The sequence below is a fragment of the Macrobrachium nipponense genome, chromosome 36 (genome assembly GCF_015104395.2).
Source record: "Macrobrachium nipponense isolate FS-2020 chromosome 36, ASM1510439v2, whole genome shotgun sequence".
Classification (NCBI taxonomy): domain Eukaryota; kingdom Metazoa; phylum Arthropoda; class Malacostraca; order Decapoda; family Palaemonidae; genus Macrobrachium; species Macrobrachium nipponense.
The window spans coordinates 32,098,767-32,118,660 of record NC_087220.1 but is presented as its reverse complement, the minus strand read 5'-3'; the positions used below and the strand labels follow the sequence as shown (position 1 = coordinate 32,118,660).

The 19,894-nt window shown below is 38.5% G+C and overlaps 1 protein-coding gene across 1 annotated transcript in view; it reads right to left on the bottom strand.

Moving 5' to 3' along the window:
- Window positions 1-19,894, bottom strand: part of LOC135203553 (anaphase-promoting complex subunit 2-like) — a 69,085-nt gene that overhangs the window by 41,707 nt on the left and 7,484 nt on the right. The window contains exons 2-9 of the mRNA XM_064233291.1: window positions 8,747-8,856; window positions 7,879-8,046; window positions 5,053-5,243; window positions 4,779-4,890; window positions 3,062-3,200; window positions 2,020-2,203; window positions 1,252-1,352; window positions 24-148 (exon numbers count right to left, since the gene is read on the bottom strand). Coding sequence (XP_064089361.1) covers window positions 24-148; window positions 1,252-1,352; window positions 2,020-2,203; window positions 3,062-3,200; window positions 4,779-4,890; window positions 5,053-5,243; window positions 7,879-8,046; window positions 8,747-8,856 — 1,130 coding nt within the window. The remainder of the gene's footprint in view (window positions 1-23; window positions 149-1,251; window positions 1,353-2,019; window positions 2,204-3,061; window positions 3,201-4,778; window positions 4,891-5,052; window positions 5,244-7,878; window positions 8,047-8,746; window positions 8,857-19,894) is intronic.

Genomic DNA, 19,894 nt, shown 5'->3' with positions numbered 1-19,894 from the left:
TCCTGTAGTTTCAATCTACATACCGCACTGGCTCAGAAACAAGCTCCAACAGGACACCTTTACGATCGAGCACACGGAGAGCTTTAATTGTTGATATGTATGCATGAAGGACATCAGTTGTGTTGACTCCAGGATGCAAGAGCCGAGTCTGTAACAAAAGAAAGGCAGAGTAAAAGAATTTGGAAAATATATAAATAAAATGGAGGAAGGTGACTGGTAAACACTAAATAGTAAAATGGAGGAAGGTGACTGGTAAATTCTACATAGTAAAATGGAGGAAGGTGACTGGTAAAAACTAAATTTGATGCAATGACTGTCCAGTCCACCTGGGAAGGATTATACAGCATAGTCACTGACATGCTACAACTAGATATATAATTTAATTACTGTCACTAAAAACAACAAAGTTGGTAAACATTACACAGAAATATGTAGTCATGAGGTGTTGGCAAATTGTCTAAAATATGGAGAGCTTTTATACTACTCGTTGACCAATATCTAGAAATCATTCCTTAGTAAATAACTTCTCCTTGAGTGGTATTTTCATGCAAGAATATAGTTATGAGAATGCATCATATACTAGGAATTCACATTTTAGGGACAACACTCTTTACGGGAATAAATATAAAGTAGGCTGACTTGATACCAAGCCTTATCCTTAGTCTAATTTGTATACTAATTACAATGAACAATTAGAATAAAATATAAACTTGTGAGGGAATGAAGCAGCCTGCTTATGAGAAATGTTGGGAGACTCATGGTCATTGCTAATACCTCCCCTTACCCATTCCAAGTCCTTGGGATTCTGTCAGGCTACTTTACTATCTTTCATCATGTATCTCTGTTTATTCTTAAGAGGATTCATTTGCACATGCCATACAAACAATGTTGTGATCCTTTTATTGAGAGACAAGCCCAATTATATTTCTAAAGGAGAGAAAAAACCTATTTCTGTTCTTCATTGTTTGAAGAGAAAACCTACTTTACTTTTAATACATTCTGTAAACAATAAGATGTGTTAACTGTTGATACATAATCATGAAACAAGTTTTAAATAAAAATAATTTTCAACATACATTTACTTAATCATGGTTTTCAATAAAAACAATTTCAAAATATTATATAATTCTAATAAAAAAATTTAGAAACTGAACATAACTCATATAACAAATAAAGAAAACATTTATGTTCAATGTGTTTTCAAAAGCAATGTAAACACTAGATTCTGCAATAAAATTAGACAGGACTTACCTGTATAGCAGAACGCAGTGATTCCACTAAACGATCTCTTAGATGTGTTCTGTCGAGACATTCCCTTATGTCATCCAATGCAGGCTGTGACTCGGGATACTCTATCAAAAAGTACATAAGAATGTTAAGTAACCTTACAGTCAGACTGGCAATTCAAGCAACACCTAGCAATGTAAATGAATCAGCTGAATAAATGCAAAATGATAAGTTGAGAACTTGGAAAATTTAATTCATTAGCACATTCTTCATCCTGACAAGGTAAAACCTGATTATGAAAAAATAACACAAGTTTCTAAATACCAAAATATACAGAGAATAAACAATAAAATATGTAACTGTAACATACATTTAATATGACACAAACAAATCACTGAAGCACATCTAATTCAAAGCTGTGACTAAAGTAACCTAAATATCAATGCAACCAAATAAACCAATGATGACTGAACCAAAAATAAGACAAGGAATTGAGGACAGAGTAAGCAGCTGTAATAGGGAGGAAGTAACCTGACTGTTATACTGTTAATTAAAATCAAACTACAGTAGAACTGTGAAATTATTAGAGCTCATTCTCAGCTAATATGACTAAATTTTTTTTAATCATTTCTATTTTTCATACCTAACAAACCTGAGGTCTTAACAAGATAATCCTCTAGCGCCAAGCTGGAAACTGGTTAAAAATAAGCAAAAATTGTAAAACCAGGAATCTGTGGATCTGGCAACTCATGCGTATACGAGAATACCCTTGATTCCATCCTGTACACTTACCTATAACAATGTTGAAAAGCTGATCTATTCTAGTCGTGGTGTACGTATGATACAAGGCTGACATGTAGGTGTGGTTGAGATTATTTGACACCATGTTCTGGATTTCAGGTTCAGCCGATTGGAGTTGACCCCGACCACCACAATAAACCATCTCGAGCCAGCCGACAACCACATTCTCCACCCACTAATTTGTATTTAGTGAAAAAATAGAAAATGAAAGCACATAATACAGAATTCTTTATCAATTTTCAAGTTTCATGAAGCATAGCTCTTCCTTTCAATGCTTTCAAGAAATAAAAATAACTTTCAGTTGAGTAAATAGCTAATTAAGAGGGAGGCAATAGACTTCCAAGTTTCTTTTCCACTGTTATTTTCATCGAATTAGAGATCATCAAATACGTACTTGCATATTGGTTTACCTCTATAGCTTCAACTTCGACAATTTCTTGTATAATTCCCATAACTGAGTGAAATCTCTATTTAATGGTTTATGACTGACTAATAAAAAGAGATTACATCTTTGTGTTCCTCCCTATCCTATCTGCACAGCTTGGTACATTAATAAAATCACCAATATTGTAAGATCAATCCATTGATTTGATAATTCCAATGAAAGATGACGAACTTTGAGAATTTTTAAGAGGCAAATTAAAATATATTACTTGACTGTTTCAAAGACTAGTAACTTTATAAATTAGGTATAAAAAGAAATTAGTTTACCTTTAATGATGTTTTATGTGCAAAAATATGGATATGGATAATACTTTGGCTCCTGATTTTAGGGACATTTAAATACAATTTTGGGGGGAAACTACAACCATTACCAATACAAGTCTTTGTGGTTATTAAAAACAACAATAACTTCCATGGTCTGAATAGCTTCCAACATTGAAAACATGAACACAATTATAAACGTGAAATCGTAATACAGGAATACTCTACCTCAAACTGAATTATATCTTATACTAATACAAAGACCTTGTACTTCCTAGCTCTTGATTTCACAGAATCCATTTATCAAAACACAAATCAGACTTCTTACCTTTTCCAGCTGATTGATACGGGACTGATCATAGGAATCCCTACATGTGGCGGTCACATGCTGATTAATGACAGCCAGAAGTAAAGACGATATGATATCACCTGCAAGGCGTTCCAGTAGGTCTAACTCCAATAGCTGTCTAAATGAAAAACACTTCAATTAGAAAACTTGAAGGATTTCTTCACTACAAAAAAGAATGAGGAATCAGCATTTGACAATGTTAATCAAAAGTTGATTATAGTACAGTGGACCCCCCGTATTTGCGTTCTCCGGATTCGCGGACTCACACATTTGCGGATTTCTCTCGGGGACATTTCCTCGAATTATTAGCGGAAAATTTGCCTATCCGCGGTATTTTTCTATGAGAAATATCCACAAATTCCTGGTCTTTTTTATCAATTTCATCCTAAAATGCACTTTTTGTGATAAAACTATAAAAAAAACCAAGTATGAAATTTTTTGTGGGGTTTTCTTGAGTTTCAAGTAACAAAATAGGCTGTTTTCAGCATTTTTATAGGGGTTTCAACTATTCGCAGATTCTAACTATTCACGGGGGGTCTGGTACGTATCCCCCGCAAATACTGGGGGACCACTGTACTCATAAGGCATTTAAGAAATAAGATGAAATTGTAAAGATTCCCAAACATTAATTCTCATCAACTTTAATTAAAATGGATGCAACAATATTGCTCTACTCTCCCTTTACTATCAGCTGTGGATAACCAAGGTACCTTAGTCATTCATTGATATATCAAAGGCAGTACAACAAAATGTGCTCCACCATTTGCAACGTTTTACAGAATATATGGTGAAGTGTGAATTGCTTTCCTTGAAAATAAACTGGTTTGTACCCAAAGTGAAATCTTGGTAATACTAACTCTGTAGCCCTGAATGTTTCAAAGGAATATGGCTATGGTTGGACACCATCATTACCCATCAATTTCTTATTATTAATAAATGGTTCAACCAGATCACCACATTAACATTTCCTATCTTATAAGAGTGACCTGAAAGTCACTTGTTCTTAATGGTTATACCAACCTTATCTAAAGTATGTAGCTTCTCAAACATTTCATCTCTGGATACATTGAAAATGTTGACATTTCTGACAAACTTCACTCCAGGATTTGTTTGTGATACATGATATCAGTTGCTGGTTCGGATTTCTGCGCATTACGGCGCCTATAAACAGAACTCAGCACATTATGGCGCCGATAACTGGAATTCAGTGTGTTATGGTGCCATAAGCTGCCAATCTTATGGCACGCCATAAAACCACATCAGCATTAACCAAGTCCGCTGATAACTGGGGGACTGCAAGTGACTTGCTCCACACACTATGGGTTCATCCTTAGCTACAAGAACTCTGTCCTATCACCTATGTATTTGTAACTAGGGTGCATATGTATATGATTGATGGGATTGCAATACAGCAAACTGAATTCTTTTTGACAAAACTAGTTTTTATGCAAATCCATCAATTGTAAAATGAGTTGCCTCCTCCTAGCCCCTCTGATATTGAGGAAAAAAAAAAAAAGGGGGGGGGGGGGGCATTGATGGGTACCCGAAGTTTCAAGAGGCTCATATGCCTTGAGACTACAGTATTCTTCTTATTCTGTCTCTTTGATAAAAGATCATGAATTTGGACATATACATGGCAGATAGGTTATGAAAGCATCATATAAAAAAAATGTGTTAAAATACAAAAATTTGTTACCTGTTAACTTGACAAAAGGTATTTGTTATTGCTTGGCAATGGCAGGCATCTGTGGCAGCATCACAGCCTCCACACTGAATGACTTCGTCTGTGCTTTCATCTGCTTCTTCAGCTGTGAAAAAATTTAGCAGCTTATCATTATCATTATTGAAAGGTATAGTACTAGTTCCAAAAGATCATCAAGTCATATTTCAAGACTCTCATTAGGTTTAACATCTCACATCAGTTAAAATTTTCAGCAAGGTACAGTTAAAAAATGTTCAGACTTCCTCACCTTGATTTCCAACTTCAGCATGGTAGAACACCTTGAAGGCAGCAGAATAAAATTTGTGGAGTAAATAGGTAAATGAGGGATGCATCTGGGAGTGCAATGTTGCTCGTAAGTGTAGTTTGAAGTGCTCCATCAGCCCTCCATGAACACAATCTTCATATTTTGCACCTGACTTTTCACAGAGCATTTCACACCTGAAAAGTAATCATAATATCAAGACACTGGGCTCAGTCATTATGATGTTCATTTTTGAACCGACATTGAGGAGAAAGTGCTTTATCTGTGGCTACTTCCCACTCCAAGTAGCTGCAGATAAAGCTAATGATAAAAGGTAAGTTTCACCTTAAAAGTAATATCTTTAAATTGTTATTAATCTATTCATGAATGAAAGAACTGCAGCAGACAGCAGTTCTCTGGGATGATATTTTTAGAGGGTAATGTACCTTAATTTCTCTTGTCAACCCACTTAAGGCAGTTCATATTGGATAAAATAAAGAGACAACTGAAAGAGATGAAAGGATGACAATGGGAGAGGCAGAAAAAAAAAAAAAAAAAAAAAAAGAGAGAGAGAGAGAGAGAGAGAGAGAGAGAGAGACAGAGAGAAGAGAGAGAGAGAGAGAGAGAGCTAGACTAGAGAGAGAGCGATAGAGAGAGGTATAATCTGACTATCTTCGTGTCACCAAAAGACTAAGAGACATCCATTAGGTAATAGTAGGAGAGGGTGAACTAGAACCTCCAATTTAGTGGGAGCAAAATGTGCTAAATGGAAAGATTTTATAAAAAAAAAAAACATTGGCAACCAGGTCTATAAAAAAATGCTGTACGTATATTATCCGAGATTTGACAAGACACAGAAAGCAACTCTAGTCTGCCACACTGAAATGACAGAGGAGAAGCATAATCCAAGGAATCAACTAAATGCCCAAAATGCTGAGTATTCACATAGTCTGAGGGAGAAGAGCAATGAACTAATATTAAGTTTTTGGCGTGACACAGAAGGATGGCAAATATGTTTATGTGTATATGCTCCTTGTCAGAATTACTGAAAAAAAGAACCTCAATTATAAGAAACTCATCATATTCATTCCCTGATAAAGGAACTGGGAACAAGCTGATATATAGTCCTTCAAGACTGATATAGGTAACCTCTCTTTTTTTTCATGTCCATCATATTTCCTTCTCGAACAATGCAGAAAAAATATGCCTGTACTGAAAGAGAGGAGGCGAGAAGTGAGTCAATTCCCATCTATGGAAATGACAAACATACACTAATCCATCTGATACACCTTAAGGCACCCAACTGACTACATGTATGAAAAAGCCTTACTCAGGAAGCAAATAGGAGTCCTTTACGTGCAAAGTTTGAGGGTTGAAATCTTGACGGATTAAGTTGAAATGTGTTGGGCATTACGGTCACAGCAGGAATTTTCTGAGCTCTTTAAGGGAGAATGTGAGATCCTTTAAAGTCAGGCTTTTTTACATCATCATCCTTAAAGAAAGAACACCTCTTAGGGGGCTTCATGAGCTAAAATCCTCTGAGGTAATGGAATAATGATACCGTTAAGGAGCCCAAGATAGCACAAGCAGAAAGAAGTAAAGAAGAGAGTAATGCCTAAGAATCAATCAAAAGGAGAACAAGATGATTAAACTGATGAGTTAGAAAAAGACTTCATCCCAGCCCCTTGTAAAGACTTCAAAAAACACAAAATCCCAGGAATGGATTGACAGATAAAATGATGAAGGATTGCTAGTCTACTGAAAAAAATAAATCATCCTATAAATGAATAAAAAAAAAAAACTCACATGAGTTAGTCCTGCCATTCTTTGCGCAGTGGAGATATTGCAATTACAAAGAAAATGGAGACTTTAAAGGTGTGACTGGAAATTCCAAGATTAATGGCTGGAGTGAGATAATAAAAGCAAACTATTACAAATGAGGAAGCTATGGAGAAATGAGTGGTCCAAGTGTTTGAAATTAGACTGACAGCTCAAAGAGCAATGTTTTTTTGCATAAGTAGTGATAGTAAGGAGAGCAGAGCGGTTAATCAGAAAAGTATTAGATACAGAATAAGTAAGAGGGATGAAAAAGGTGTATAGTACTTTGAAAAGATTTGGGAGAAAGGTGGAGACCACAAAATGGCTGCGTTGATAAAGCTGGGAGTGGTGGAAAAGTAAGGTCTTAACATCCAAAAAACTAGGAGTGCAACGTAAGACAAAGATGAAGGTACTTTCAGGAGGGAAGGTTGTAGAGGCTATGCTGAGCCGTCTATTCAATATACAGAACAGATGATGATGTATGGCCGTGATTGAATCTAACACCATCCATTATTATGGAAAAAGTTGCTTATAAAATATTTAGTTAAATCTTATTCTAAAAAAAAATTTGCTGTGGCACTGAGGAATGGGCCTTATTGTATAAAAAATACATTCCTTCCATGTCTATGATTAACTAAGTTTTCCTAGTTCAAAAGTTCAAACTGTAATTACTTACATATTTACCAGCTTAAATGAATCTTCACAAAATTTAATTATCCAACAAATTTGGACAGAGCTGTTGCAACTGTTCATCTAGCAGGACTTTATGGGAATTTGAATAACTAACCATAATAGGTAGCTATGTTTCCCAAAAGGTAAGCTATGGTAGTAGAGCAAGTGCTTTCTAAGAGTTTTCTTGTAAACACCATTATCTTTTGTATCCATCAGTTCTTTTCTTACTTTTTCTTTCAATAATATGAAGATACACATCAGTACTAATTCCGTTTTCTGTCACTGAATAAGAAAGTTAAAATACAATTAAGGAAAGTAACATTTTTGGTCAAGTCACACTACCTGTGTATGAGGGGTAAAAATGAGACAGCACCATCATAAAGTTCACTGACTGCTGACGCTACTCGCGACATGACTTCAACACTACCTTCAGATGTTTCCTCATCTCCATCTTGTTTTTGATTGTTGTAAGTTTTGAAGTGCTGCCAAAACTCAGGGACAATTTTCTGCCTGCAAGTAAAACATCTATTTAAAAACAGTCGGTTACCAAGCAAGCACTAAAATATAGTACACATACAGTACAGGCAGTCCTTGAGTTAAGATGGTCTCGAATCAAGTTGATCTGATCTTACAATGCTTCTCAAAAATATTCATAAAAAAATTTGTCTCCAACTTAAGGTGAAAATCCGAAGTTTAGGCGACGTTAGGCTGGGTATACTAGTTTCTGAGCTCTCTCATGTAAATAAGTAAGTTGCCATCCTTCCAGTGTGCAAGCCAACCATTCACTTATTTTTTTCTTTTTAATTTGTTAAAGTTAAGATCCGACTTAAGTTGCCGCCTCAGGAATGGATCTCCATCGTAACTCGGGAATTGCTTGTAGTAGTATGTAGACTTAGAATGTGAATAACTGTAGTCCAATATAATCTTATTATACAATGACAAGATATCTCACAATAAACATTTTCTACATCTTGAAACTATTGAATTAACAATGACTTTTAGCAAATCAGTCCCTCATTCACTCATAAAATAGACCACAATAATAATATATGGATACTTTATAAGCTTTTATATAGAAAGGAGAGTGAAAACTTTGGAGCTACTGTATCATCAAAATAAACTCAACAAGCACATCAAAGCCACTGACTGACTATAAAATTTCTCACCCATCACATTCTCTTACAGTATACTTAAGAAGACCTATGCTTACCTTAACTCATGCCAAATAGCATCCAATGCAAGATCAATAATAAGCTGGCCTGCTCCATGCTGCTGCACTAACTGAAGAACAAGATTAAAATCTTCATAATCAGCATTCACCTGCATCACAAAGAAAAGTTGTTAAAACTTTCTTGAATCTGCCTTGAATTTTTATTTCATCTTGTTAGCTTCTTGGAAAAAGCCTTTATTTCTACTATATCTAAATGTATTAGCTCAAAGGCCTCATTAAACTACCTAGTAATAATGATTCAAAAGAAATGGACTCCATAGATTTGATAAGGGAATACAAACCTATTCATTCTTACTTAAGGTAATATACCCTACTTTCTTTTTTATCAAATGCTTTGATAAAAAGGTGTTGCCAAAAACCGAGTTTCATCGACTCTGGAGTTTAAATGGAGTATTTTGGCCACAGACCAACTGAGACCTATGAGGTCTGGAGTATTTTTGCCAAAGACCAAGAACTGAGACCTATGAGGTCATTCAGCTCTCTTCATTGACTTTGAATCCCTTATATTATGTAGGCAGTCCCAAATTGCTGGATTTCAGCAAATACGGGATGCAGACTGTCATCAGGTAGAAAAGCCTGCAACAAAAAAGTCCCATAGTAACCTCAGTGAACTTTTAGGTTAAATTCCCAAAACCAGCCCGAGCAGAGCCTTCATTAGGGTAAGAGGTCTGGGTAAACTAATCCTTTATAAAATAATAATAATATACATAGTGAAAAGGTGGTGAATGACTGAGATTTTGTATTATGTGAATGGGACAAGGTCAATGTGGATATTGATTGCTATTGTGAATGACCAACACCACTGTTAACCTATGTGACCGGAAAAGTAAAAATCCACATTAATATATATGAGCAACTGTATTTTCCTAAAATACAAAAATGGTTAAAAAGGGAGCTTTGGACTGTTTGCACATTGGCCCTCTTCAGCTAAGCTCCCTTCTTAACCATTCTTGTCGCTCATATATATATTTATGTGGTTTTTCACTTGCTACTGCTGATGTGGCTTAGCATTAAATGACTGAGCCAAGGTAGAAGTGGATACTGACTGACCGATACCAGTTAATGCAGTCTGCCTGTGTGTGAAAGTGAAGTTTGCACTTGAAGGAACCCATTCTTTTTTTATCTCTGACGTTATAATTTGGCAGGGGTTTAGCCAATTAGTTTCGAAAATTCTCAGAGAAAAGTCATGTCTCGGCCAGCCAGGTAGGACCCTGTATTTAGGTTAGGTTAGGATGTAACTCTATCATTTATGGATTTTTGAACTATGGTTGAACTATGGTTAAGCTTCGGTGGGGAAGAGAAGGCAGCTAGTAGGGAGGCATAGCACCTCAGGCCAGGTTGGACCTAGTATCCTAGGTTAGGTTAGGGTAAACAATCACCGACAATTCATAGTCATCACGCTGGCCGGGTCATATTCATTCGATATTTAATTGGTGAAACAAGAATATAATTACAATTTTAAGCACAACATTCAAAAGATTGAAGTTTCGTCAACATAATGTGATATATGAAAACCCCATAAGCATGTGACGCTCTTTGTAAAATATGTTTTCAAGGCAGTTTTGAAATCCAATATGGCGGCTATCGTCAAGCTGGCCAGACAAACCACGGACAATCCACCATCTTTCCCAGCCTTCCCAGCACTCATTTGACCAATGTTAGCGTATATATGTAACGTTTATTAATCTTACTCAAGATTGCAGTTGTAATCAGCACAATAAAACAACATTTTGTTGCCTATATTAGTGAAAGTATGAAACATGTTATTCCCGGGGTCATGGTTTGAAATGAATTCATTTTTACCTTGTAATAGGTGGTTTTATCCTTACTGCCATCACAACTGAAACTCCACAGTGCTTATTTGATTGTAATTATACACATTATTGGTCTTAATCCACTTCAAATTGCACTTGAACCACGTAGCTGTTCCTGGTTCCTAAGTGCTCATTCCACAAACAGTTACGAGCAGCAGACGATGACACTGCAAAGTTTTATTCCCTTAATTGTTTACTTTACTCATTATTTAGTTCAACTTTACTTTGTTATTTCAAAATGTTTATTGAATTCATGTCTATTACCCCTTTTTTGCAACCAAATTACCCCGAAAAATTACAGATATTTCTAAAGTAGATACAATCCAATGTTTCTAACTTTGTCGTACGTCCGGCTGCCGAAAACCATAGCGGAGCAGACTACGGATAAGTGGATTATAATTTTTTTTTTTTTGGCTAGCACTTTTCATTGATTTAAGTCTACAATAGTATTTTGATTTTTTAAAATAACTGTATGCCAGAAATAAATGTAACCTTTAATGTTTGCATGCTAAGAATGGCAAAATCATCATTGCCACATTCGTGGAGCTTCACACATACGTCGATGCATTATTATAAACTGTTTCCATGAATTCTAGTTGTCATAGTAATGCAATAATGATAAAATTGCTTTAATATTTATGCATATATACTTTCAATACATAGACTAATTTCACCAATTTCCACGTTTTGTGTTAGTCTTATACCCAGTTTGGATGATGAACACATACCAATTGGCGAGAGAGAAGAGAGAGAGAGAGACGAGAGCGAGAGAGAGAGAGAGAGAGAGAGAGAAAGGAAAGGCAAGGGAAGGAAGAAGGACAAGGGTGGCAGTGGGGGGGGTGGGGGGGGGGTAGGGGAGGAGGGTAGTGGCTGTAACTTTTTACGCATGTTCGTATCCATTTCTGGATAATGGAGTTTTTGTCTCTTGGTACAAGGACAAGTGTCGTTATTCTTTACGATTAGTGATTCACAATACCCTTATAAATTACGGCACTGGGTGTAATGCACTATAGCAAAATCTCGTTCTGATACGAGTGTTCGTTACAGAAATATTGCCCAAAAACGTGCTTGTATTAGGGCTTGTGCCTTGTATGATAAGGCGCCCTATGAGGTAATGTTAGACTAGCGATAATCTTACGCTAAGTCGGTTGGTATTGCACTTCCATCTTCAATGGAGTGTCTGGGCGTTTGTAGATCACTTACAAAGTCGGTATTATCTTGTTGGTTATTACGACGATGTGTTAAACCCATGGTGAGGAGGTTCTTGTAGAAAACACGAAATATAAAAATATATGTATTCTTCTGAAGTTTTACATGCTGAAGATCAGATATGATTGTACAAGTCTTCTAATAACGATAGCTTGATCGCTTCTGCCAATGATGATGGCTAATCCTATTCCTCTACATGATAAAGCTTAGGTAAAGAGGTACAGGTCTTCTAATGACGATAGCTAACTCTCTTCTGCCTGTCTACCATCTCTGTAACAAGTTATGAAGGAACAGACAGTAGTTCGAACATATGAACATACATACAAATGACATAGTTTCATACGAACACACAATCAAAATGAGACACGCTACAGATCACGTAGGTCGTTTGAATTATAGGTCGGGGTAGTTGTCTCAAGCAGGGAGCTTGGACTAATGTTTATAAACAATTGAATGACTACAGGTGACGGCATGATATCTTAGCCTACATACTTATTGTATACGTCATCTTTAGCGTCTCTAGTCTGATCACATTCCTGCAAGCAATCTTTTATATATATGGACTAACATTCCATATTTTATTATGTAAACACTTACATCAGCTCGGTCAGCTACCAAAACCAACTACTGAATATTACTCCAAACTGACTTGCATTTGACTTATAGGAGTGTGATACAGACACTATGTGAATATATATATATATATATAAGTAAATAAAAATTCATGGTGTACATGAATTGATTCAAGTAATAAAATATAAAACAATGATATTGGTAAATAATAGTGATCACGTGATATATAATGATACAGTTTTCACTTCATCTCATTAAGATACATATGCTACAGAAAAATCTAATGTACTCTGATAATTGCATAGAATGAAGATTAACATGATAAAATCATATTTTAAACTGATAAAAAATTTCATATATGAATTGATAATATTATTAATGTTTATGCTGATTGATTCGTTGATTTTTATGCTAAATGTTATATATCTGATTCATTAATCAATATACTAACTCATATATAACTGCAGATATTTGTAAGATAAAAGGTAACATATTGATTATAGGCTACCTGATTTGTTTATTCATATGTATATGGATTCATATAATTATGATTAATATATGTGCACTTTAAATAGATTCCTATTGCGTACACGCAAAGATATATTTAGATTCTGTTATTTATGATCATTTATATAAGAGATTCCTATTGCGTACACGCAAAGATATATTTCGACTCTGTTATTTATGATCAATTATATATAGGATACATGATACTTTATATATATAGGATACATGACCGAGGTTATACTACTTCACTTTTAACTAGCGTTCGAACAACTTTTCGTCCATTACACAGTTCCAGACAACCACCTATAGCCCAATGAAACGGCCTATTTCACAGGGTTAAAACAAGGGGAAAATTTGCCTGGGCGGGTCCAACGTTCTATTTTGCGCTCATACTTATTCTCTGCATCCTAAGCTACACGATTACATTCGCGATGAATAAAAAAACATCCCAGCACGAGTCCTTCGCCAGCAAAGTAGAGTTGAATATCCTTCGGGTCGTAATTGTCGGAAGTATGTCCCTTTTTGTAGTCGATTCCGACAGTCGCTGGAGCGTTCCGCATGAAAACGAGATTAACGACGAGATACGGTGTCGGTCGAAGAAGTCCATGAAATTCCTTTCACATTGTAGGCGGTTATTACTTGACTGTAGTCGTCCGCTGCGACGAACGATTTTTTGAAGTTGCGATGTGAAACTCTCGTACTGCAGGATACTGTAACCAGGTTCCATTAATCAGCCTGCAAGTGAAATTATACTTGTCACAAGGGCAGAGTAAATTCAGACAACATCCAAATACGGGAGGGGAGAGAGCCATTTAGACCAGACTTAACCCACATGAATTCGCTGATATTTTGGAATTCAAAAGAGTCCGCTGTACAAACTTATTTATCCATGGCATTAACAATGAGTGAACCTATCCAGGTCTATGATGACTGTAAAAATATCCATAATTATAACAAATAAACAGATATCAATACAAATCCCAAAGAAAATTCGATATTACTGGTAGTAAATTACTAGACAAAGAAGTGGAAAACGGAGCTATTTGTAAGATTGCCAGGCAACTTAAGAGTCAAAGAGAAGATTAATCATGATTCTGTATTTCTCTATGCTAACTGAAATCAAGTTGTGATAAAATCTGATCCTATGTGCCCTAACAAAAGTTTCATATTCAAGTTTCCCGCGCGCATCCTCTGAGGTTAACTTTTAAAACATTATTAATAGGTAGGAGATGCAACGAAAAACCCACTATGTAACTAATTTCTATATAAACTTTGGGTTTTTCAAGAAAATGTGACATTTTCCCATGAATGTGATTTACCTGGATTGTAATAAGCTAATGTTGCAAGTAAATATTTCATATATACCTATCTTGATACTTCTAAATGTCTATGAGGTTCAGAAAAAAAAATTAATTCATTTTGTTGTTATAGAAATTCTATTTGCTTATTTTGTTCATTAATTTTAAAATGATTGCAACTCCTTAGCTAAAGTTGCATTGCGCATACGGATAGACATGTCTGCCTTGCCCATGAGAAGTTCGGGCTAAGCATTCCTTTCTCCAGTCAATCTGCTTTTGCAAGCAGAGACGACACACAGATGAAGCCTGTGCAAGCAGATTATTGAGGTTAAAAGGAACAAATGCTGATACGGCAATGATGACGTCGTCACTTGGCAGGAGATTGCTCTCAGCCAGCTAAGAGTTACGTTACTTGCTGTAATAAATACGACTTTAGGATAAATTTATTATCGTTTATTTTAAACTCGAACCCACACCCCCCCCCCCCCCCCCCCCCCCCCCGAAAACGAATGTCTGAAAAAAAACAGTACCAAAATTGAACACTATATTAGTTTCATGTTGGAAATCTGCATAATTGTAATTATGTTAAATTAAATATGACAATTTGTCCAAAATTGCATTTTTCCTAACTATACAAACCTGAGGTCCTTTTACAATAGGAAGGTACTAGCGGCAGCTGGATAGGTCGTAAGCTTCGAACAAGGGGTTCGGTAGTTAACTGCTTGTCCGACAGGCGCGCAGCGCGCGACTGGGAGGTAAACAAATCACTTTTGCTTTTGGCCCAAGCAAAAACTGCAGAGTGAGGGGTGGCATGAGGTGGGGCTATGTGTAAAAGGACCTCAGGTTTGTATAGTTAGGAAAAATGATATTGTTATGTTACAATAAAGTTTCATACATACTTACCTGGCAGATATATACATAGCTAAGACTCGTCGTTCCCCGACAGAAATTCAAATTTCGCGCCACTCGCTACAGGTAGGTCAGGTGATCTACCGGCCTGCCCTGGGTGGCAGGACTAGGAACCATCCCCGTTTTCTATCATATTTTCTCTCTTCCACCTGTCTCCTGCGGGGAGGCTGGGTGGGCGTTTAATTGTATATATCTGCCAGGTAAGTATGTATGAAACTTTATTGTAACATAACAATATCATTTTCATACAATCAACTTACCTGTCAGATATATACATAGCTGATTGGCACCCTTCGGTGGAGGGTAAGAGACAGCTACTATATGGAATAGACAGGTAAACAACATATGTTGTAGGTATAAATAAAACCTTGGTTCCTACCTGATAGGTGGTAGACTTGGTGGGTGTTGCCCAGTAGTCTGCATCACCTCAAGAAACTTTAGCGAGATATGTGATCTATGGCCAAGAGTTCTTGTGGGTCTGCCGATGGGGTCTTACCCACTTACTCAGCAGAGCCTAAAAGGACTTTGTCAATGGGTGCTGATCCACTTATATGACAATACACCTTATGAAGGAGCACACAACCAATCCCGACCACCTGATCCTAACCATGTGTTAGAACTAAGGATTGTTACGAGTTATCCCCGAACTCGTCACAACAACCGTAACTCAAAAACCACTACGCACACATACATAATTTTTCAAAAAAAAAAAAAAAAAAAAAAAAAAAAAAAAAAAAAAAAAAAAAAAATTATACTCAAACTAATTGGATATGACGAGAATTCTCTTATGAACAACATAGACGGCCGCCCGTGCGAGCCTGAATCCTCCATTGTTCGAAGAGATTCGATCATATCCAAAAAGAAGAAAAGTATATACATTTAAGGATTGGTGTCAGCTCCCGTACCCAGAACCGTATCTGCCGATACGATAGGACCTAGAGAAAAGCACTTCTCATACGTCACACGCACGTCTTTCAAGTAATGAGATGCAAACACTGAGTTGCATCTCCAATATGTCGTATTTATAATGTTTTTAAGCGACATATTCTTATAAAACGCGAGAGACGTCGCAACCGCTCTTACTTCATGAGCTTTTACTCTCAGTAGTTGCAATTGTTCGTCAGGACAGACCTTATGAGCGTCCGTAATGACGTTTCTACAAAGAACGCTAGAGCATTCTTGGACATTAGTCTTGTGGGGTCTTTTACCGCGCACCAAAGACCTTGTCTAGAGCCTCCAAACTGACGCTTCCTCTGAAGATAGAACTTCAGAGCTCTAACAGGGCATAGAGACCTCTCTGCTTCTCTGCCTACGAGACCGACATTCCTTTGACTTCGAATGACCTAGGCCGGGATTCGTGGGATTCTCGTTTTTCGCTAAAAACAAGGTCTTAAACGAGCAAATAGCCGAGTCTCCCTTGAAATCCTACTTTATCCTGCAGAGCTTGTAACTCACTCATCCTTTTTGCTGTCGCTAATGATAAAAGGAATAGGCATTTTCTAGTTATGTCCCTAAATGATGCCAGATGCGGAGGCTCGAATCTATCCGAAGACAGATATTTGAGGACTACGTCTAAGTTCCAGTTCGGAGGTACTGGTTCCTTAGACTTTGAAGTCTCAAAAGATCTTATGAGATCGTGGAGATCTTTGTTATTTGCCAGATCTAACCCTCTGTTCCTGAATACAGCCGAGAGCATACTTCTGTATCCCTTTATCGTGGATACGGCTAGATGAGATTTTACTCTCAGGAATAGCAAGAAATCAGCAAATTTCCGCTATAGAGGTAGAGGAGGAGGACAACTTCTTGGCTCTACACCACCTTCTAAAGACCTCCCACTTCGACTGGTATACTTTCGTAGTGGAGTTCTGCGAGCTCTCGCGATCGCGCTTGCCAACTTCGCGAGAAAAGCCTCTCGCTCTGACAAGTCTTTCGATAGTCGAAAGGCAGTCAGAGCGAGAGCGGGGAGGTTTGATGGTACCTCTTGAAGTGTGGTTTGTTTGAGAAGATCCGTCCTTCCTGGTAGGGATCTTGGAAAGTCTACGATCCACTCTACCACCTCCGTGAACCATTCCTGGGCCGGCCAAAAGGGGGCTATTAATGTCATCCTCGTCTCTTTGACGCCACAAACTTTTTCATTACTAACCCCAGGATTTTGAATGGGGGAAAAGCGTAAACGTCCACTCGAGACCAGTTTAGCAGGAAGGCGTCTACCATAATTGCTCTTGGATCTTCCACGACCGAGCAAAACACTGGGAGCCTTTTTGAAATGTATGTTGCGAAGAGATCCACATGAGGAGTTCCCACAGAGACCAGAGATCGAGACACACTTCCTCGTGCAGAGTCCATTCTGTATGAAGGACCTGGTTCCTCCTGCTGAGCCTGTCCGCCCTCACATTCCTTACTCCCTGTACGAACCCTTGGTCAGCAGGGAGATGTTCCTGTGGGACGTCCAAAGTAATAGATCCCTCGTGAGTTCGTAAAGGAACGAGAGTGAGTTCCTCCTGTTTCCGAATGTAGGCAAGTGCGGTGGTGTTGTCCACGTTTACTTGCACTACCCTTGTCTCTCACCAGAGGTTCTAGGCTCTTCAAGGCCAGGTGTATGGCGAAGAGCTCTTTGCAGTTTATGTGCCAGGACACCTGTGCTGGTTCCCAGGTGCTGACACTTCCTCTGAGCCTAATGTCGCTCCCCAACCCGTCTCCGACGCGTCGGAGAACAACACTAGGTCTGGGTTCTGAGTTCTTAGAGAGATCCCTTTGTTCTCTTGCAGAGGTAGCAACCACCACTGTAGGTGTGCCTTTATCTCCACTGGAATGGGAAAAACGTCCGACAGTTGCCCGGTTTTCCAGCTCCAAGACTTCTTGAGGAAGAATTGAAGTGGACGGATATGAAGTCTTCCTAGTGGGAAGAACTGTTCCAGCGAGGAAAGCGGTCCCAGAAGGCTCAACCATTCCCTCGCTGACGTTTGTTGTTTCTCTAAGAAGAGAGAGATTATCCTCAAACCTTTTGCGGTTCTCTCTTGCGAAGGAAAAACTCGAAAACCAAAACCCGAGAATCCATCCGAATCCCCAGATAGACTAGGCCTTTTGTCTGGGGGTCAGTTGAGACTTCTCGAGGTTCACAAGCAATCCCAACGCCTTGGTCAAATCCAGAGTTAACTTTAGGTCCCTCCAAGCACTGTCTCTCCGATCTGGCCCTGATGAGCCAGTCGTCTAGGTACTAGAAGACATTCACTCCTTTGAGATGAAGAAATCTCGCCACATTCCTCATCAGGCTTGTGAAGACCTGAGGAGCTGTGGACAGGCCGAAAACACAAGGCTCTGAACTGAAAGATCCTTCCCCCCGTCATGAAACGGAGGTACTTCTTCGACGTAAGGTGGATCGGGACGTGAAGTAGGCGTCTTGGAGATCTAGAGACACCATCCAATCTCCTTGTCGTAATGACGCTAGGACTGAAGCAGAAGTCTCCATGGAGAACTTCTCCTTCTGAACAAAAGTTTGTTCAGAGCGCTGACGTCTAGTACTGGTCTCCAGCCTCCCGAGGCTTTCGCCACTAGAAAAAGGCGATTGTAAAACCCCGGGAGTTTTGATCCAGTACTAGTTCTACTGCATCTTGTCCCACATTTGTTCCACCATCGATCGAAGAGTATACCCTCAGCACAGGATCCTTGTACTTGGCTGATAGTCCCTTGGTATTGACGTTAGGGGCGGAGTATTCAGGAAAGGGATACGATATCCCTTCCTTATGATATTTAGTGAAGACGCGTCTGCCGTCTATCAGTGTCCAGGCCTCCACGACAATCCCCCCCCAGGAGCCTGGCACCTACTGGTGCTTGGAGGAGAAATGTTTCATTTTCCCTTTTTAAAGGGACGAAAGGCGGGCCTACCTCTTCTCTCTGGAGCCTTCCTTCTTGCGGGAGGTCTGGAGATCGGACCACCTCGAAAGGGCTGCATAGAAGTGCTCGGTTCTTTCTTGTCCGAAACTAAAGCAGGTTTCTTCTTCCTAGCTGACTGCGTCAGAAGATCCTGTGTCGCCTTCTCAGTTAAAGAGTGAGCTACGTCCTTCACCAACTTAGAAGGGAACAAATAGTCCGACAGAGGTGCATATAGTAGAGCTGCCCTCTGAGCATGCGAGACTGCCTTTGTTAAGAAGGCGCCATACACTGTCCTTTTCTTCAAAAGACTTGCTCCAAATAATGAAGAGACTTCCAAAGATCCATCCTGTACTGCTTTGTCGATGCAAGACAAAATGCATAACAGGGCTTCAGGTTCGATTCCCTGCGAATCGTGAGCTTTCTTGGACATCACCCCAAGGGACCAATCTAAGAAGTTGAAGACTTCCAATACATGGAAAAGTCCCTTGAGGAGATGATCCAGTTCTGAAATACTCCATGTAATGCGAGCAGAATTAAGATTTGGACGCCTTGAAGCGTCAACTAACGTCGAAAAGTCTGCCTCTGTAGTAGAAGGGAGAGCGATAACCCATATCCTCCCCCGTCTTGTACCATATGCCTCTTTTCCCAGCTAATCTTGCTGGAGGCATGCAAAATACTGTCCTGACTAAGTCTTTCTTCGACTTCATCCAGGAGTCTAAGGCGTGTAAAGCCCGCTTCATCGAGATGGTGGGCTTCATCTTCAGAAAAGACGAAGGCTTCTTCGCCTTCGCACTCGAAAAAAGAGCGAGCGCGGAGAAGGAGGAGCAGCCGGAGTCAACTCGTCTCCGTATTCCTCCAGAAGCAGGGTAGTCAACACCTTATAGTTGGACAAGCCCTCTCTTCCATGATCGTCATCATCCGAGTTTTGCTCCAACTCGTGATAA